This window comes from Dipteris shenzhenensis, chromosome 8 (genome assembly GCF_047967505.1).
Source record: "Dipteris shenzhenensis isolate YYH24624 ecotype China chromosome 8, Dip_SZ_1.0, whole genome shotgun sequence".
Lineage (NCBI taxonomy): Eukaryota > Viridiplantae > Streptophyta > Polypodiopsida > Gleicheniales > Dipteridaceae > Dipteris > Dipteris shenzhenensis.
In genome coordinates, this window is record NC_141603.1 from 48937501 (window position 1) to 48959630 (window position 22130).

Consider the following 22130-nt stretch of genomic DNA (forward strand, 5'->3'; position numbering starts at 1 on the left):
TTTATTCTCTTTCAGGGTATGATATCAATGTACTTGCGGTTAAACAAATGTGTCTACATAGGCCTTTGAGTGAAGGATTGAAAACAAAACAACTTACGGAGTGAGATGATCGTGAAGTTTGTACATTGTCAGTTGGGTCACCTCCAAATCCTGCAGTCAATTCCCATGAGTTCTTATATAATGGCACCCTTCCGCTCTAAAGGACACTGAAATCCCTCCATATGACTGGAGGACTGGAATTCAAAATTTAAATACACCTGTGACTGCTCAGCAACTAAGGGCATCATATGTAATGTGTGGTCGTCAATCTCATACCTAGAGGTACAGTGACTTGAGCATTTCCTAGTGAAAGCTTCAGAGGTCTAACTTTGAGGCTCTTGGCTTGAAGTTTGTTGACTGCCTCTTTGTTACAGTGACCAGACTCCCCATGGCCATTCTCCATAGCTTTAGGGCATATCCTGCAGAAAGAGAAAAAGTAATTGATTATTCAGACTTATGATAATGTATACGAAGTTAGTGATTGATACTTCAACCATTAAATTGGCTCTGCATATAAAATTTAATGAATCATGGACAAGACAGTAATTCAAAACTTATCTATTAATGTGAAGATCTAGAAGAATTCAGAAATCTAAACTTTGTGTTCCTACCCATGAATAGGGTGTATAGACCTCTCTCTGCAAGACTAGTATAGAGACACACGGGAGATAGCAGACAATTAGTTCATTTCATGAACTGAAAACAATGGATATCTTTAGAGATTGCATGTTAGTTTTATACTCTCTCTCAATGCATTCGCAGGCCAAGCAATTCTTAGAACTGCGTAGGAATTAAAAGATCTGTAAAATTGATTCCTTGCAAAAAAAACCAAAAATGCAGGAAAGGGTATTGCCTTCTGCTCGTAGCTAACTCATCAGTACTGAGATCTTCCTGACTCAGCCTTGCTTCCCGGAGCTTCATCCTATCAATCTGTGTGGAGGCTTTGGCTGTCTGGCTGCCATAAAGAGTCCCAAAGGTTCTTCTTGCACTTGAGTCCTTTGTGGAACTTACGTGCACAGCTTTTTTGGCCTCAGAAGAAGCAAACCCCGTCCTGTTCACCCCTGCCAGGGCTTCTTCTAGTGTGTTCACTAGTTGTAGAGGAAGTCTTTTAGTATCCCACGAAGCAGAATCTGCTTTTGAAATGCTAGTTCTTGTGCTATCCAAACCATTTCCAGCATGCAATGACCGAGAGTCAATGCCTCCTTTTGAACCAGAACTGTCTCTTGAGCTTAAAAAACTTCTGCGTGTCAGACTTGAATGTTTAGAACTGAGTGAATCATTTCTATGATTTCGGTTGCAGAGGCTGGCAGAGGTTAAAGGTAAGTATGTGCATAATGAAATAGAAGAATGGTATTTGGCTACATTTTCCCCTCTGCTTCTTCTGTTCTCAGAGTGAAGGCGGCTTGCATTTGCTCTATCTTCTGCCTTTGCGTTTGGAGTTGTAGGTGTCGACAAGGGACTATCTTTGCTACTCCTCAGAGGGCTTTCTCTACTATTTCTTAAATAGCTACTTAAGCAAAGCCCGTATGTACTTCCAAAACTTTCTCGGCAGCTTCTATCAGTGAGTGAGCCTGAGGCTGCACTTTTTCTGTCAAAGCTTTGTCTGCAGCTTCGATCAGTCCTTTCCACCAATATATCTTGAGCGCTCCTATCCGTTAATGAACCTGACAACAACCTTCTTCTCTCAATTTTGCTCTTTTCAGTTGCAAACCTAGCTGAATGTACCCTTGGAGGTTCTACACCTAAACTGGCCCCTCCATTTGAGGCAAGCTCTGCTTGCTCAAGAAAATTTCTTCTTACCTTCTCCAAGTTGAGTATTGGAAGATTGAGGGCCCTCGTAGAGCTCTTCTTCAACTCACTGATCTTTTTCAAGCTTTGGACTTTGGACGGTGCCGAAGAAGAGCTCTTTGAAGGTAATGGAGGCTTTCTGATGCCTTGCCTGTGGCCGATCATGGTGTTCTGCTGGTTACAGGAGAAGAGCCCTTGTTTAGGCTCAGCGAAATCCTTTCGGGCCATGTCAACCAGATACGATTGTGAAGCATTTCGCCTGTTCCTCTACCGATTGTGCTGTGAGCAAATGTGTCCTGAAAGTCGAAGTCACGACGTTCCAGTTGGCAGTTGGGGTAGCAACGAGGCACTTCTTCGACACGCCAGATCGACCAGCCCGACTGCAGAATAATCCTGGCGATTGATCCACGACTAGGAAATGGCAACAAGGCGATGAAAGAAGCAGAGCAAGACACTGAAAGGAGAGATGGGTCATAGTGGGCAAGGTGGCTAGGCCAAGGTAGAGACATTCTTTATTTTTCTGGTTCGAGTTTTGGCATATGGGACGATGTGGGTCATTGTGAGGAGCAAGGAAGGAGAAGTTCTGTCACTTGGAATGCGCTCTGTCCATGTCTATAGGGGTGCGAAAGGGAGTGAAACGAGAAGCAAGAGAGAAGACATAGAAATACAAAATAATATGTGAGATGCGGGGGGAGCAGAGGTACCCGGAGAGGCTTGGAAATGGTGATGGTGGTGAGGGTGATCAATGGGACTGATTGTGTTGTCTCTGATGTCTCGCTAATGGTGGAAGCATTGTCGAGAGAAAGAGAGAGAGATGGGAGAGGTCGAGAGGGGTATTGGTAGTTGCTCCTCTTGCACATCGTACACCCTTCACCATGCCCGGACATTCATTCCCACAACCCCCTCCTACCCCCACCCCCCCACATCCATATTAGTATATACAAGTGTTACTTAAGAACTAGGTGTGAAACTAGCACCCATGATGGATAGGGGAGGTGGCATCTATGATGGATCCATCCTCGATGCTACGTCTGTGAAACTATGAGAGAGGTATAAGAATTGAATAATAGAAGTCATTTGAGAAGAAGTTATATCGATAGAGGGCGAGGGGGGGGTGAGCTGAGGGGAGAGTGGGGAGAGAGAGAGAGAGAGAGAGACACACACACACACACACAGATTGGTAGTTTCTCCCCTTGCACACGGTACACCCTTCACCATGGCCGGACATTCCACACCTCCCCTTTATTGGCGAGCAAACACCCCCCCAATTAGTAAGGTAAGGGGGCCGGTAGTATGAAGGGCTAACTTTTTGGCCTGCCCTCGAGGAAAGGCTATAGTGACAAGTCCGTTTTGTTTTCATAAAGATGATAAAATTTATATTTTTGCCTTGTTTTTGTGTCAATATGGCATTTGATTGTTTCTCCCCCTTCCTCTCTCTCTCTCTCTTCTTCTTCTTCTTCTTACTTACTATTTTTGTCCCCATTTTTTTCTCCCCCTTTCTCTCTCTCTCTTCTTCTTCTTCTTGCTTGCTATTTTTGTCCCCATTTTTTTCTCCCCCTTTCTCTCTCTCTCTCTTCTTCTTCTTCTTCTTCTTCTCTCTCTCAACTTCCAGGGCAGGCCCTATTGAATGTATTCAACTTGTTTAACACTAATCCAAAATGACCTTCATGAATTCAAAATTCAAATTCGAAGCTATCGCAATTACAAGGTAGTAATAGGGAGTTAAAGTTTATTTAAAAACATGTGGAACATAGAAAACTATGAGAGCTAATGCTTAGGCCAGGTGAGGACAAGTACTAAAGGCACTGTTTGTCCAAAAAATGGTCATCATCTTTTACTTTGAGGAGTGTTGCGTAATAACATGCACAAAATTGGGTGGCACTTGCCTCCCTATCGGAGGGGCTGCTGACATTTTAAAGGTACCCACTTCTTTACTGGCCCCTTTACCCTATGCCTTGGAGTGCAAGAGTCACCTAAGTTGGGGCAACATCCCTTGGACTACCGCCAAACAAGGCAGATGCCTCCCTACTCATTTAGCTTTTCGTGGTCCCCTTAGAAGTTTGCTCACTATTTGCAACCCACCGAGGTTTGTTATCGGCTTTTCTTTTCTTGGCGGGGAGGGGTGCCATATAAACTTTCGTCCATGGATAGGTTCTAGCTCCAATGCTCTTCTCCCATGTCAAGCAGCACCTTTCCAGTAACAATGGTGTCCGTCCCATCTAAACCCACCCTCAAAACAATGTCTATGAAACCTCATGTTTAAGCCAATGGAAGAAGCATTCTTCTCATATCAGTGTCATAATGCTTCGGTATGACTGTTTGCTTGCAAAACAAAAAACCTATGTTTGGCATGTTATTCTCAAATTTCAATCGAGCACATTGTAGGTTATTTGCACATCCTTTTTTGGGGAGTGAAAAAGATGATTATGTATAATTATACAATCATGAGGGTCTCGCTTATTCTAAGGAGGGAAAATGATGATTATGTCTAAACATTTAGTACATACAATGATGAAGGAGAGTGGCCAACTCAAAAAGATGGCATTTAATTAGTAGTAAGACAAAAAACACTTAAAATACTCTCAAAACTAATAATCCTACTCATCATAACATCGTATGATGTGAAATTTTGAGGGGTGTAATATTCAAAAAATAGCCGAATGAGCAACAAAGCCATCATCCCTATATCTCAATGGGTGTCTCTCGATTTAATCTAGATTTCCCACTCCTTCAAGCTAATAGACACGTCTTGATTTGCATATGCCAACACCAAGCTGAGTTCTTGGTTCTTATGCATAAGGGTTTGTAGCCCCCCAACAATTTTAGAGCTCACAAAATAGGCAAGCCAGATGAATATTGCAAAAGGTGCCTAGGGGTAAAAGAAATGTGTGGTGAGAGGGACAATTATTCTATAGTCAAAGTAGTGACTTAAGCTCCAAGATAGCCTATAAAAATAGAGGCTATGGATATGGAGACTAATAGGGTGGTCACCTCATCTTGGCATCCATGACAAATGCACAAGTGATTGTAGATTTGTAATTCCCTACCAAAGCTTTAGAAACTCATGAGGAATCCATTGGAAGAACTTAGTTGACTATTATATATAATCGTTTAATGGAATGGTGCACGGCTTCTATCAAAGTAAGTAGCCAAAAGTTCATCTATGAAAAGGCACATCGAATATAAGATCGATTCTAAAGCATTTATGACTCTAGAAAGGAGAACTAATTGATCACAAAGTGGCTTGTAAAGAGATTCTCAACAATTAGCAATTTACTCACACTTATGCACATGGCTTATATTAGAGAACTACAACAATCATCAAAAGAAATAAAAAGCAAAAAGAATCAAACTTAGCATGGACTTCAACAAACATTGGATAACTCTATGGTGGTGCCACCTATAGCAACAATAGACATTGATACAACATGAGCAACTAATAAGAGCACTAGACTACATCACCACTAAGTAACTTACAACAACTTTAGATGTAGCAGAGCTAAAAAGGTGTTAAGCACTTATTCAATCATAACTACGACCTACTAAAACAATACACAGCACCAAAACAAGCTTTATTCATGAACTATGTGAATGAAAGAAAGCTACATCTTGAGAGAGCGAGAGTGCTCAAGCACATGCACCATATGAAGTAGAGAGTTGGGACGCAGCACTAAAACCACCATAGATTGATCATGAATCTCAGTGAGTACTGCCGGGAGAAAACGTCTCCACCAACAACCTCTAAAAGCCGCCCTAATCTCTGCATGTAGGTGGCCATGCATGAAGAAGCCCATGTGGCAAACTAACCAGCCCCCCTCAAGACCAACCATGGCTTGGTTCCAACACCCCCGTCAAGTAGAGGATGGTGTAAATTACACCATACCCTAGGGCATTAGGGGCAAACCCTAATCATAACCCTAACCCTAACCCGAAGGGGTTTCACATGTATATCTTCATGTTCATGTTCAATACAACTTAGTGTATAGGTAGCTATGTCATGTGCACTCCTCTCTCTCTCTCTCTCTCTCACTTCCACTATCATGGTATCAGATCTGATGGTGCTCCCACTCCCTTTGTGAGTGTCAAGCCCTCCTTCTGTGAGGCATCTTCTATTGAGAGAGTTTCCATTCGAGAGAGAGTACAAGCCCTTGTTCTGTCGAGGCACATAAGCCCTTGCTCCGTCAAGGCATAAGCCCTCCGTCAAGGCCAAAGGGACTCTCAACAACTACCAACATATGAAGCATCTAGCCTTATCCACACTAGGCGACCTACTGACTGTCTCCACATGCTGCTAAACTCCTCCAAGAAGCGGCATCTACTAGACTACCAGCTTCTCCAACAACTACCTCGACCTATGCCTCCATGCTCATGGATGAAGCCACACAAGCTCTCTCCACAACAAAAGCTCCAAGCTCCGTCAAACTCGACCCTCAACCACAAGCAAACGGCTCTCCTGTGGCTACACCAACGAGCAACCCACCTGATTCGGCTCCTTCAAGCCCTTGCGGGCAATGCTCCATTGAGCACACAGGCAACCAAGGCCCTACACAACCGCTCGAAATGAGTCTCACGATAGCTCACGCTAGCCACTCCGTCTCCAAACGACATTGCAAGGTCTCAAAGCAACTCCAAATGCAAGGCTCCAACAACGCAAACGACCATCAACAAAGCGCCTCCATTTGACGAGCAGCTACGCCAAAGCTCCACCAAAAGCTCCAGGCTCGCAGCCTCCAAGCCAATCCATGATCGACCCCTTGGTCATGGCTTCTTCCACAACATCCCTGGCCTCTGCGATTTGCAACACAGAAGATGGCTCAACCCACCTTCTACGTGCACCAAAGCCGTGCGCCATTGAGTAACACCCGACCTCCTCCATGGGCTCCCTAGCTCCTCCAAGGCGACCATTGTTGCTCCCTACATCCATAACAATGACTGGCACTCCTCTAAGCCTCAAGCACCGAGCTCTAGCAGGAGTCTCACAATAGGCAGATCGATAAGTGGCTCCCTCATGCACGACCTCCTTCAATGGCGGCTGACCTGTAGACTCGAGTAGCCAAAGCAACAAATGATGGAAGCACCATCTTCAACTTTATCAACAACTCCATCGCAATAGGAAGCTCTTCCCAGCCATCCTCAAGCACTCACGGCTCCAAAAACTACATCGTCAGCCTGGTGACCACTCCATTAATGTACCTGCTATGACCACATTGGACCATTGAGCTCCACTACTGCAAGCATCAATGGACCTACGGCTCCATAGCACTTCAAAGGTCCTCAACTCTATAGGCTCCTCCATAGATGAGAAGCAACTTCTCAACAAACCTGTAGCACCTCATCTACGCTCCACAGCAACGCAAGTCCCAGCTCCCTCGATATCAGGCTTCACCAACGGAGCTCCTAGCATATGCACGGCTTCAATGCATGGGTGATAGATCTCAACAACAGAAGTGGAATGGAAGAAGGTGAGAGAGAGGGAGAGCTACACAAGTTTTGGTGGGTGTAGAACACCCTAATCTTCTATGTCCATATATATATGTGTTTGAGTATTGTACATAACTAGGGTTGAGGTACAATGGCCTTTAACCCCCACAACCTCCCATTTAAAGGCCAATGTGCCTTTAAGGGAGAACAACCAGTGGACATACTATCCAATGCCCATCAATACATGACTGCTTTGCCATGCCTCTTTGCCCATGCGTCTCGACACTACCGCCTAATCCAAGAATCCAAGTCCTATCATCCAGTTACACCTAGCTTTTTTCCAGCACTTGACAATCCATCTCTTGTTGCTAAACCCATTTTCCCTGCTCTCCCTCCACTTTCCACAAACATCCCCACTTCTACCTTCTCAAATTCACTACTTGCTTCGACCTCAAGCTTTTCCCCTATAACCTCTTCCTCTCCCTCAAGACCACATATTCCTCAGATCTCCCTTGAGTTTTCAATGGAAGATACCATTAATGATTCCATCAATGAGCTTCAAGAATTGGATAATCCAAATCGCACACCCTCACGGGAGTTGCAACAAGATATAGATAGGATTCGCATGCAGGGTAATCCCATTGGTGATTTCTGGTGGAGGCAATACCCAGACATGCAGTCAAGAGGATGATGGGACCTCTCTAGAATTTCAATGAGTATCCACCAAGTTCAAATCACTCCAGACATCAGTGCAAAAAATTGGAGCCACAGCCTGCTTGGTGTAGACCAAAGCTGCTCAACAAAAAGTACCTCCTTGAGTACTTACAAGCTCCATCTTCCTTTCGAATGCATCCCACATTTGATGTTGTACCCCATCGGTACAGGTGGGATGCCAATCATCATGATCCATATAGTGTAGCGGCTCCTCGCAGTTGGCCGTTAATCAATAGAGACTCCAAGATCAAATGAACAAGCCAAGAAACACTCCTCAGAGCCTAGGATAAACATGCATCAATTATGCAAGGCAGTTATGACAAAATGCTCAAGGAAAGTGCAAAATACAGTGAAGTCTTAGTAGTAATCCTAGAGGTGTCCCTCACCATTGATGACCATTTACCCAACCTCAGCTTCAATCGAAATCAATAGATAGATGCTCAAACAACAAGTCACCTCTTTCAAAGAGCCATATCTCTTTAAGGGCGTTATGTGTGTGTGCTCGAAGAAATGGTTGACACTCACTTCTTAAAAAGTGAGCAAGCAATCTATAGGGTTCATGGATTACAAGGAAAAGATCGACAACAAGCCCGCTCCATCTATCACTGATGCCATCTTTACCATACTCATTGGGTAAAGACAACTACAACATAACATTGTCTGTAGACTCAACCATAACTCAAGGACAGGTAATTAAATAAGTTTAGGGGAGTTGTTAACCCTATGGCAATAAGGGCCAGAAGTGCAGTCTAGGACAATAACAATGAGAGCATTGTGTGTGTAGAGTAGCGGCAAAGCTCCGCTTGTAATATCTTGAGCCTAAAAGATGGTGTTTTACGGATGTGCATGACACTAGAGCAAAAATAGTATTTAATGCTCGATCGACCATGCAAAGGATATCCGATGGGCACAACACTTTTCCTACGCCTCAACCTAGGTGGTATTGAAATGTTCTCAAAGAGGCACATCCATCCGATAAGTACTTGGATAACACACCTAAGGGCGTTTTTTTTTGTGGATGTGCATATCACTATGGGAAAAACGGTGTATAATGCGTGATCGGCCATGCAAAGCATATTTGATGGTCACAATACTTTGCACGCACCTCAACCTAGTTGAAAGATACTTGCGTGCAAAGTGGAGCCCCATCTGATAAGTACTTGTTTGAATAACACACCTAGGACCGTGTTTTTTTATGGTTGTGCATTACACTAAGGCAAAAACGGTGTTTTATGCTTGATCCACAATGCAAAGCATATCCGATGGGCACAATACTTTGCACACACCTTCAACTAGGTGGAATTGACTTACATGCAAAGTGGCATTCCCATCGAATAAGTACTTGATCGGATAACACACCTAGCAGCATGTTTTTTTACGGATGTGCATGACACAAGCAAAAATAGTATTTAATGCTCGATCGACCATGCAAAGGATATTCGATGGACACAACACTTTTCCTACACCTCAACCTAGGTGGTATTGAAATATTCTCAAAGATGCACACCCATCCAATAAGTACACAACACTTTTCCTACACCTCAACCTAGGTGGTATTGAAATGTTCTCAAAGATGCACACCCATCCGATAAGTACTTGGTCAGATAACACACCTAAGGGTGTGTTTTTTTGCAGATGTGCATATCACTAGGGGAAAAACGGTGTATAATGCATGATCGGCCATGCAAAGCATATCCGATGGTCACAATACTTTGCACGCACCTCAACCTAGTTGAAAGATACTTGCATGCAAAGTGGAGCCCCCATCTGATAAGTACTTGTTTGAATAACACACCTAGGACCGTGTTTTTTTATGGTTGGGCATCACACTAAGGCAAAAACAGTGTTTTATGCTTGATCCACAATGCAAAGCATATCCGATGGGCACAATACTTTGCACACACCTTCAACTAGGTGGAATTGAATTACATGCAAAGTGGCATTCTCATCGCATAAGTACTTGATCGGATAACACACCTAGTAGTGTGTTTTTTTATGGATGTGCGTGACACTAAGGCAAAAATGGTATTTAATGCTCGATCGACCATGCAAAGCATATCCGATGGGCACAATACTTTTCCTAGGCCTTAACCTAGGTGGTATTGAAATGTTCTCAAAGAGGCACACCCATCCGATAAGTACTTGGTCAGATAACATATCTAAGGGCGTGTTTTTTTGCGGATGTGCATATCACTATGGGAAAAACGTTGTATAATGCATGATCGACCATGCAAAGCATATCCGATGGTGACAATACTTTGCAGGCACCTCAACCTAGTTGAAACAGACTTGCGTACAAAGTGGAGCCCCCATCCGATAAGAACTTGTTTGAATAAGACACCTAGGACCGTGTTTTTTATGGTTGTGCATGACACTAAGGCAAAAACGGTGTTTTATGCTTGATCGACAATGCAAAGCATATCCGATGGGCAAATTACTTTGCACACACCTTAAAATAGGTGGTATTGACTTACATGCAAAGTGGAACGCGCATCCCATAAGTGCTTGATCAGATAACATACCTAGCAGCGTGTTTTTTTACGGATGTGCATGACACTAGAGCAAAAATAGTATTTAATGCTCGATCGACCATGCAAAGGATATCTGATGGGCACAACAATTTTCCTACGCCTCAACCTAGGTGGTATTGAAATGTTCTCAAAGAGGCACACCCATCTGATAAGTACTCGGTCAGATAACACACCTAAGGGTGTGTTTTTTTGCAGATGTGCATATCACTATGGGAAAAACGATGTATAATGTGTGATCGGCCATGCAAAGCATATTTGATGGTCACAATACTTTGAACGCACCTCAACCTAGTTGAAAGATACTTGCGTGCAGAGTGGAGCCCCCATCTGATAAGTACTTGTTTGAATTACACACCTAGGACCGTGTTTTTTTATGGTTGTGCATTACACTAAGGCAAAAACAGTGTTTTATGCTTGATCGACAATGCAAAGCATATCCGATGGGCACAATACTTTGCACACACCTTCAACTAGGTGGAATTGACTTACATGCAAAGTGGCATTCCCATCGCATAAGTACTTGATTGGATAACACACCTAGCAGTGTGTTTTTTACGGATGTGCATGACACTAGAGCAAAAATAGTATTTAATGCTCGATCGACCATGCAAAGGATATCCGATGGGCACAACACTTTTCCTATGCCTCAACCTAGGTGGTATTGAAATGTTCTCAAAGAGGCACACCCATCCGATAAGTAGTTTGTCAGATAACATACCTAAGGGCGTGTTTTTTTACGGATGTGCATATCACTACCAAAAAATCATTGTATAATGCATAATCGACCATGCAGAGCATATCCAATGGTGACAATACTTTGCACGCATCTCAACCTAGTTGAAACGGACTTGCGTGCAAAGTGGAGCCCCTATCCGATAAGTACTTGTTTGATTAACACACCTAGGACCGTGTTTTTTTATGGTTGTGCATGACACTAAGGCAAAAACGGTGTTTTATGCTTGATCGACAATGCAAAGCATATCGGATGGGCACAATACTTTGCACACACCTTCAACTAGGTGAAATTGACTTACATGGAAAGTGGCATTCCCATCACATAAGTACTTGATCCGATAACACACCTAGCAGCATGTTTTTTAACGGATGTGCATGACACTAAGTCAAAAATGGTATTTAATGCTCGATCGACCATGCAAAGGATATCCGATGGGCACAATACTTTTCCTACCCCTTAGCCTAGGTGGTATTGAAATGTTCTCAAAGGGGCACGCCCATCCGATAAGTACTTCGTCAGATAACATACCTAAGGGCGTGTTTTTTTGCGGATGTGCATATCACTACAGGAAAAACGGTGTACAATGTGTGATTGACCCTGCAAAGCATATCCAATGGTTACAATACTTTGCACGCACCTCAATCTAGTTGAAAGATACTTGCGTGCAAAGTGGAGCCCCCATCCGATAAGTACTTGTTTGAATAACACACCTAGGATCGTGTTTTTTTATGGTTGTGCATTTCACTAGAGCAAAAATGGTGTTTTATGCTTCATCGACAATGCAAAGCATATCTGATGGGCATAATACTTTGCACACACCTTAAACAAGGTGTAATTGACTTACATGCAAAGTGGCATGCCCATCCCATAAGTACTTGATCGGAGAACATACCTAGCAGCGTGTTTTTTAACAGATGTGCATGACACCAAGGCAAAAATGGTATTTAATGCTCGATCAACCATACAAAGCATATCTGATGGGCACAATACTTTTTCTACACATCAATCTAGGTGGAATTGACATGTTTTCAAAGAGGCACACCCATCCGATAAGTACTTGGTCAAATAACACACCTAAGGGCGTGTTTTTTTGCGGATGTGCATATCACTAGGGGAAAAAAGGTGTATAATGCGTGATCGGCCCTACAAAGCATATCCGATGGTCACAATACTTTGAACGAACCTCAACCTAGTTGAAACCGACTTGCGTGCAAAGTGGAGCCCCCATCTGAGAAGTACTTGTTTAAATAACACACCTAGGACGTGTTTTTTTATGGTTGTGCATGATACTAAAGCAAAAACAGTGTTTTATGCTTGATCGACAATGCAAAGCATATCCGATGGGCACAATACTTTGCACACACCTTCAACTAGGTGGAATTGACTTACATGCAAAGTGGTGTGCCCATCCCATAAGTACTTGATCGGATAACATACCTAGCATCGTGTTTTTTTACGGATGTGCATGACACTAGAGCAAAAATAGTATTTAATGCTCGATCGACCATGCAAAGAATAACTTGGTGTGTCTATCTGATGAGTACTTGATTGGATAACTTCTCCCACTAATAAATTAAGTACTAAATTATAATAAATGAGTAGATTATTAAAAAGAGACTAATATTTATGTAATTGTTGCTACTGCAGCTTGCTTGCAAAGGACTCTCACAAAGGAGATGGCTATAGATTTTGTTCCAGGTATGGATGTGATTTTATGTAGCAAAAGAGAAGAAGTTGCATTTGCTACAATCCATGATAGTGATCCCAATTCAGTTTGCCGCTTTCGAAGAGTTGGCGAAGATAAGGTGGCAGTTACTGTATCAAAGATTCTTAGCGCACATGTTGAGCTAAAGTATAAATGTGGAGATATGGAAACACTTGGAGATGTTATGCCCTACAATACATCCAACAAATCATTTATAGCATGGGACAAAGATGAGACTTATGCAACAGACATTATCAAGAATACAAAGTGCACCACCTTGGATTTTACTGTAGGGGACAATTTACAAATGAGATCATTTGCAAATAAGACTGTAGCAGAAGGTGAAGTATTGGGATTTGAACAAGTGGAGCAATGGTCATTTGCACAGATGAGGATTCTAAAAGTCACTGATGATGGTATGGTTGATAACATAACATCCTTATGTGATCCCTACTATGAGGTAGGCAAGAATATGAGATGGAGCATGTAATTTTTAAACATGAGAAAGAGGCACGTGGTTTTCAATGATAAAGACAAGGTATACTACAATATCAAAGGACCTAAAAAGCATGCCCATGTGCCAGGCTCTATCACTTTAAATGTGGATGATTTAAATGTACTCAATTATAGATGTGACATCTTATCTGGAGTGAAGGAGTTCATTGGTTCCGAGAAACAAAATGATTTTAGAAGCGAAGCCTTATCTGGGGTGGATGAATTCTTGCACAGTGAGAAGGGCAAAGGTTTCAATAGCGATGTCTTGTCAAGTGTGGATGAGTTCATGCATATTAACAAACCTGGTGTCAATCAAGCTTGTGGATTTGTGAAAGCCATGCAAGATGTCTCAATGAGTGATGTTCTCTCAGGAGTGGAAGAGTTTCAAGGTTCTCAATACTCTCGTAGAATATTGAATTCATTGAATGGTCCTAAGAGTATGTTAAAAATGAGGATGAGATCAACAGAGAATTATTCAATATTTAACTTTGATTGTGATATGGCCAAGGATGCAACGACCAATCATGGATGCTTGGTTACAAACAAATGTGAGGAGAAGAAGTGCATAAATACAGATAACAACGTGCAGGAGGAATGAAAACGGTCATACATATGCATGAAGAGAAAGTGAATCCAGGCAGATCCACAAAAGCAACCAAAGAGGAAGGGAGTAATGAAGGAGGAGAACATGTTCAATGCATTGGGACATCTATGTTGCAAGCGAAGATGTATGCACTTCATTGATCTTGCAGACATCAGGGAATGTAGAGGACACGTGTGGCAAAGAAGAGGAAGCGAAAGAAATGAATACCTTCTCACAAGTCTCTCTTGCTTTCTTCAGAATGGCAATAAAAGGCTAAGTTCAAGAAAAAAAGGTAAAACCTCTCGTAAATGGAAAAAAGATTTGCAATAAGGAATATCGCAATATTACTGGATTATCCCACGGTACATATTGGGATTTAGTCACCAAGGCAAAGGGCGGCAACAAATTTAGCATTCACGGTAATAGAGGAAGGTCCAAATCAAGAATCTCAACTATTAGGGTAGCAGCAATTTTGCAAGACTTCATACATGAAAATGCTTTACCTCAACCCCATATATCTACCAAACTCCCTAACGGTGACGCGATCACTGAAATGCACCTTCCAATGGGCTTGACAAAGCTCGAAGTATTTGACTCTATTGCAGAAAAGCAAAGGCAAAGAGGGGATGCCGTAGCTTCTTCTCATACTTTGTATACTCTTTGGAAGAAGAACTTTGGATATGTTAAAATCCCAAGGAGGCAACAAATGTCAAAGTGCAATGTCTGTGATGATTTAAAGCGAGCGATTGAGAGTGCAACATGTCCAAATCAAAGGGAATTATACAAAAAAAACTGAAAATCTCATCATGACCTTATTCGACATTCGAGACAAAAATATGCATTTTGGAAGGAGCAATCTATTTCGCATCTTGATGACTACATGTGTCTTATTGTAGATGGCATGGATCATAATACAACAACATTGCCTCGTTTTGTTGCCACTCCACCTAAATTACAAGGAAAGCACTTTCTAAAGACACATCTATGTGGAGTGTTAGTGCATGGAATTAAGTTCTTTACAGATATATGGATTGATTCCTTGCATCTACATGATAGCAATCAAGTTATAACATCTGTTATGAAGGCAATTCGCAATGTACATGCAGAAAAACGTCGCCTACCACCGACTTTGAGAATACAAGCTAATAATTGCTGGCGAGAAAATAAGAATGTACTCATGTTTGCATTCTGTTGCATGCTAGTTGCTCATCGAATCTTCAATGAGGTCGAATGGGGATTTTTGTATGTTGGGCATACACATGAGGATATCGATCAAGTTTTTAGCACAGTCTCAAGGGAGCTTAAATGCAAGGATGTGGAGACAATAGATGACTTGGTAAGAAGATGTGGTAGGCAAGTTGGTGGTCGTAAGGAAAGTACAGTATGTGAGAGGCTTGAAAGAATGTATGATTGGAAGAGCTTCATTCTACCTTTCATACAAACGGGTGGTGATGCATTGACAGGTCATACCAATCCACATTACTTTCGTTTTTTTTTTAAAGATGAAAAACCCGTAATGCAATAGCAACAGTATTCTCATGATACAAAATGGGAACCTGAAGAACCTTACAATCTCTTAACTTTAATTCCTAGCAAGGAAAGGTATCCAACATGAGCTCCTATACAAGAATTCAATGAGAGGTCTAACTGTGAAATAGAAGGATTAAAAGCATTTATTACATACAAATAGGAAATGCTTCGGAGATATCCTGATTCGAAGCCTACTTGGAGAGAACACACTACCACTGTAATTAACAAGACACGAAATTTAATAAAGGACCTTGAGAGAATGCGAGGCTCAAAGGATGTCAAGGAAGAATGCAATATGTTTTGGCCAAATGTTCATAACGATTTGCGCCCAGCTCCAGTCTTTGAAAATGAATTTGTATCATTACTCCCACATCCATATTGTGGACTGAAGAAGAGAGAGTTTATGCCACAAGTAGATATAGAGGTCGATTGTTTTGTTGTGGTTCGGCCATCGAATGATGAATATGAGAATGTAAAGTTTTGGGTTGCAAAAGTAGTTGATGTGCAAAGAGATGACCAAGGGAGAGCTACAACATTTATAGCGGTATGGTATGAGCCAAAGGACAGGAAGCAGAATATGGATAACAACACATTGTATACTAATTGTATAATGAAGGAGTGGGTCCCAAATGATGAAGCGGTCTCTCAAGTTTGACAGAGACAATCATAGTGTCTTGGCATTCAAGGGCAAAGAAATCAAAGAAGTGCATGGGATATGAGATAGAAGGAAAAATAAAAATACCACAGCAAAGTATTTTGCATATACACAAATTTTTAAGGATGCTCGCCATGGAGGAAGTAGAAGGAGATAGCACAAATGAAGAATGTCCATGATTAAAGCTTTGTATTGAAGTCCATTGAAGGATTTAATTTGGGTACTAGGCAAGAATCCAATTCAAGACAATTATAATCAGAGTCATTACCTCCTATGTCAAATGAGAGTCAAAATATGGACTGGATGTCACCCAAGGGTCAAGGCTTGGCAAGACAATAGGGAGTTAATGCAGATGGCACCTGGCAAGGGACTGTCACATTGAGCAATAAGACAATGGGGAGTCAATGCACCCAAGGGGCAAGGCTTGGCAAGACAAGTGGGAGTTAATGCAGATGGCACCTGGCAAGGGACTGTCGTGACATTGAGCAATAAGACAATGGGGAGTCAAATTATGCAGATGGCAAGAATTGAGGTTCTTTAAGAGCAACAAGTTAAATTGTAAACATATGTTCAATCTATATCATTTTGGATACAAAGACTCCAGCTGAGACAACGTCTCTCAATGTAAACATATAATGATAGCTATAATTGCTATTATAATTCTTTGGTTCAATACAAGACTTGGGTCTTATGGCATCATGTCTTTTTTCTATTTATTAAAAGTTTTAAAAAATTTGTGCATATTGCGAGTGACAATGTTATTTTCATGAAATATTTAAGTCTCCTTTCATGGATTTATAAATTTATCACGTCAAGGAAAAATATTAAAAATAATTAAATTAACAAATAATTTAGGTATAGCTAAAATTTCTAAAATAGGATTATTTCAAATTCTTGCATGTTGGCACAAAAGTATAGATTGAAAAAACAATATTTTTATGTGAATATGATAGTGCCACAAAGTGAACTTTTGATTTGGGAAGAATATTTTCAGAAAGTAAAATTTTGATTTAGGAAGGATATTTTCACAAAGTAAACTTTTCATTTGGGAAGGATTTTTGGGCTTCGTCCAAAAACAACAGAAAAAGTCCAAAATTGATGAAAGAGGTGTTCTATATCTCTATCATGATATTTCTTAATTTGGGAGGTTGCACTAAAAGGGCAATGCCATGTGGCCCCCGGGCCTTGCGACCTCTCTTATAAAGATAAAGGGCAACACCTACCACTATATAATCATCTCTTCTCTAGATCTCTATCTCTATATTCCTTATTTGTGAGGTTGCACTCAAAGGGCATTGCCATGTTGTAGAGATGAGTAACTAGCCAAGGCAGTTGATACATCACCCATTAAATTATTTCTATTAAGAGCAAGCCACCACATGCTTTGTTCATCATACCAAGCTCTTGTGGAATGGATTTGGAGAGCTTTCAAGTTGAGCAAGTTGAGATGAAGCTGTCTAAAGGCCAAGCAATTTTCCTAGATAATAATAGAGATATCCCCCGTTAGTCTATTACTCTTGGAGTAATAGACTAATGGGGGCAGTCCACCGAGCTTTGGTGGGAGAAAAGATAGAGCCCTTGAAATTCACCGAGCTTTGGTAGGAGGTTGTTGAAAAGAATTTTGCATCATTCATCATACTAGGATTTTGTCTTCATCAATTCATTGTCTACTAAAATAGAGCAAAGATCCACCCAGAGAGAGAGAGAGAGAGAGAGAGAGAGAGAGAGAGAGTTTATACACACTTGGCTCACAATTAGTTTTCACCATCAACTCATTTGCTATGTGTTTTTGTATGTACGTAAGTACGTTATATGAAATTACCATATAAAATATACATGTGTATGTGTGTGTGTGTGTGTGTAAACTTTTAGAAAGAGAAATAAGTGTTTGTCCACTTCTTCAATAATCATTGTTGCCTACGGACATTACTCTGAATTCCCTTCAAGCCTTGACCATTTAGTGTTTGATATTACAAAAGGCTTCTAAGGAAGGTGTTCAAGAGGATAGTCCTTCCCTAAAGAATTCAAACCTATATTCAAAGATTGCTAGAGTTAGGTTATGATAAGCTTTTAGTAAGTGATTGAAGTCCTTTCCAAGTTTTTATCCCCTTCTTCAAGCATCCCCTTTTTGGCCTGCCAAGTTACTAGTGGTAGCCATATTGACGGTGGGTGAGCTTGGCAAAGCTAAAATAATTTTTAATCAATTTTTTGTGCCCTTCTCTAATTTCCACATTCCCTCTTTCTCTCTTTCTATTTCAAGGCAAGGCCCCCTCCCCTCCTCTCTCTTCTCTCTTCTTCTTGCTACACATCCAAGTCCTCTCTCTCTCTCTCTCTCTCTCTCTCTTCTAAGCTGCGCATATGAGGCACGCCTTATGCATATGGCTTTATATGTTTCTTACAAGTGAACTTATCAAGATTTTTGGCCTGCCGTAGGAAGCCTTAGTGAAGGTTATGGTTTTGAGATGGAAAAAATAATATCTTGTTATTACTTATGCTCTCTTAGGTGTTAATTTGTGGTTGGAGCACTTGTAGAGTACTGATGATTTGGGGTCCCCTTGTATGACTTTTGGGCCATCCTCATTTACTCCTCTTTGCACACTCTTAATCTCCTTCCCTTGGGCGTGCAATTTTATGTGCTCTCTTGGGCATTTCACCCATACACTGGGAGGCCTAATGAATGATAGATATATCATTCACCTTGTTTTGATGTAGATGCCAATTGAAAGTTACCATCTTAAGCTGATATTTATAAATAAAGTCGTGAATTGTATTCCTTAAATTGACAGGGAGCCTAGGATAACAACCTTATACCCAACGGAGCAGGTCTCTAACATGGCGTAGACAGGTCATGCTACTCTTATATATAACGTAACAGGTGTCTAACATGTCGTAGACAGGTCATGCTACTCTTATATATAACGTAACGGAGTACATCCCAAGAACTGGGCGAGCCTCTTGGCTAATGGTCTAACAGCTGGGAGATCTCACAAGATACTCCTCAATACAGAATTGTAATTCTCACAGGCAGCCCGTGAGAACATTTTCTTTGCTACTCCATCCCTCGTAGCATTTTCGTTGGCGTGGGAAGGGCTCTAAGCTCTTCAATCCTAGCCACATCCTCTTGCAACTACGCATTACAACGTTTTGCTTAGCCGAATTAGGATTCGCTTGGCAAGTACGGATTACAACGTTTTGTCACTGTAAGAGAAAGGCATGTTAGAACAGCTGAGAAATTCGGGATCAAAGCAGTTCGTCAAAATCTGGAGCAACGGAGACGTGTTGGCCAGTAGCAAGAAAGCTTCAACGCTTGCTCCTTTTTCTCTTGATACGTCAAAATTCTTTTGGGTGGTCCTCTCAAACTATGAAACAATGGGAGGCTTCGGGCAGTATGGACAGAGCGCATGGCCTATGTGAATGTGGGGGAAAAACTAGGTAGCAGGTGCTTTGAAGGCAGGAAGTAGCGGTGCCGAAAAATTGCCCAAAGAAATGAAGATTACGAATGACAGAGGCGAGCTAGCGAAGACAAGGTGGATAGCAGGATCTCATGAGCCACTGTAATTGGGGAAAAAAAAATAAAGCGTGAAGACATCATGTTCGGGGGCAGCTCATGTAGCTTTGTCTTCACGACTCAAAGCCTCCTGTTTCGTTTCTGTATGGCGCTATTGAGCATCTCTGATTTTGGTAAGGCAGGACGGAAATGGAGCCGACTCCTGCAGTATAGGCGGCAAGAATGGTAAAGCTTGTGCTCTCACATCCACTATAGGCGACGAGAAAGGTAAAGCTTGTGCTCTATTTTCAATTTTACTATCACAATCCAAAATCCTATTTGCCATTTTGCCCTCCAATCGGAGCATGTTTATAGAATGGCGATTTAGAACATGACAGAAAACTATGGATGTTTTCAAGGTGCTAAAGAAGACGTATGGAAGCTTTGTTTTCGTGTCGGACACAGTCAGTGAGTTCTGCAACAGTCTCGTACTTTCGAGGAGAGAATTTGTTGACAGTGCTTGATTCCAATTTCAATGCCAAAGCTTCGAAGCGAGTGGTCACGATATTAGCCCCGCTCCTTCCCTTTCTCTAGGCAGGACTTGGATCGTCTGGAGTAACCATCTACCGTATTCTTTCATGGATCATCTGGCAGGTTGCTGGTCTCTCCCCCGAAGGTAATTTATGGAACAGCGATAGCTTACCCAGGGTGGGGCAGTGCTAACAAAGCTATCAATTCTCGGAGAGAAAATTATTTGGATAGCTCTTCTACGCTGACGTTAAAATCAACATCGCGGGCTGTTCTTGGTGGTAGAGAGATTAAAGAGCTGTCTGCTGTATTCCGTAGCCCCTTCAGATTCTCTGAGGCGGAATAACCAGACCTCCAGGCTCTGACGTTATCGCCGGCTGTTCTTTAAAGAGCTGTCTGCTATATTCCGTGGCCCTTTAAGCTGCTGCCCAAAGGGCTACGGTGAAGGAAGCTCTGTGATGCCAAACGAGTTGCTCGAACTCGACACTTCTGAACTTTCATGAGAGCATAAAGGTTCCAGTAGCTTCTGCCGCTGATCATGCCCGTCAATACAAACGCTCCCATCAATGTCAAGCCTTTCAGGAAAGCCTAAGAAAGGCTTTCCATTAACGCAAGAACTCTTTAGCCTTCTTAGCTGCCACAAGAAATAAGGAAGCTCGGTGATGACTGAACTGGATACATCCCAGTATTCAAGACTTACAAGAGAGCCAAAATCCTCTGGTAGCTTCTGCAGCCCATTGCACCCATCCATCGCAAGTGTCTTCAGCTTAGTTAGCTTTCCGAAGGACGAAGGAAGATTGGTGATGCCAAATGAGTTGCTTAATCTCAACACTTCTAGACTTTGAAGAGAGCCAAAATCTTCTGGTAGCTTCTGTAACTGATTGCACGAACCCATGTAAAGCCTCCGTAGCCTTGTTAGCTTCCCGAAGGAAGAAGGAAGCTCGGGGATGACTGACCCAAAAACATTCAAGTATTCAAGACTTTCAAGAGACCCAAAATCCTCTGATAGCTTCTGCAGCTGATTGCACCCATCCATGTGAAGTGTCCTCAACTTTGTTAGCTGCCCGAAGGAAGAAGGAAGCTCGGTGATGCCTAATGAATTGCTTAAACTCAATACTTCTAGACTTTGAAGAGAGCCAAAATCGTCTTGTAGCTTCTGCAGCTCCTTGCACGAACTCATGTGAAGCCTCTGTAGCCTTGTTAGCTTCGCGAAGGAAGAAGGAAGCTCATTGATGACTGAACTAGATAGATTCAAGTGTTCAAGACTTTCAAGAGAGCCAACATCCTTTGGTAGCTTCCCCAGCTGAGTGTACCCATCCAGATGAAGCGTCCTCAGCTTTGTTAGCTGCCCGAAGGAAGAAGGAAGCTCGATGATGCCGGATGAATTGCTTAAACTGAATACTTCTAGACTTTGAAGAGAACCAAAATCGTCTGGTAGCTTCTGCAGCTTAATGCAAGCACCCATGTAAAGCCTTTGTAGCCTTGTGAGCTTCCCGAAGGAAGAAGGAAGATCGGGGATGAGTGACCCGGATATATTCAAGTGCTCAAGACTTTTAAGAGAGCCAAAATATCCCATCGCAAGCTTCGACGACTTTCATTGCGAGCTCCTCAAAACCTGACTCTGGAGAAGGTTTCCTGAAAGCGTTCCAACACAAAAGTCGCAAGGAATCCTGATGACCGAGGGGTTGTAGCTTGTAAAGCTCACCCCTGAAGACATAGGTGAAAGAAATTTCGTGAGGAAATACTCCTCGGTCTCGGGATGTCACGAGGATTCGACTTCCCGGATGCAGGGGTGTTGAATCTATAACTTTCTCGATGGAGGAGAATTCCTTCATGTCATCCAGCAGTATCAAAACCTTCTTTCCCACTAAGCCGAGTTGTAAAAGTGTTTTGCCTTCTCCTTTAGTGCTAGCCTTCG

At 42.1% G+C, this 22130-nt stretch overlaps 2 protein-coding genes across 2 annotated transcripts in view; both read right to left on the reverse strand.

The window, feature by feature from the left end:
* The window catches only part of LOC147899617 (uncharacterized), a 53414-nt gene extending 50782 nt beyond the window's left edge, over window positions 1-2632 (reverse strand). Inside the window, exons 1-3 of the mRNA XM_087377823.1 lie at window positions 893-2632; window positions 316-458; window positions 98-150 (exon numbers count right to left, since the gene is read on the reverse strand). Coding sequence (XP_087233949.1) covers window positions 98-150; window positions 316-458; window positions 893-2055 — 1359 coding nt within the window. The 5' untranslated portion in view covers window positions 2056-2632. The remainder of the gene's footprint in view (window positions 1-97; window positions 151-315; window positions 459-892) is intronic.
* A 17283-nt stretch (window positions 2633-19915) lies between these two features.
* Window positions 19916-21752, reverse strand: LOC147899618 (uncharacterized). The gene has a single exon (XM_087378650.1). The coding sequence runs from the start codon at window positions 21675-21677 to the stop codon at window positions 20649-20651; it is 1029 nt and encodes a 342-aa protein (XP_087234776.1). The 5' UTR covers window positions 21678-21752; the 3' UTR covers window positions 19916-20648.
* Window positions 21753-22130: the final 378 nt, after the last annotated feature.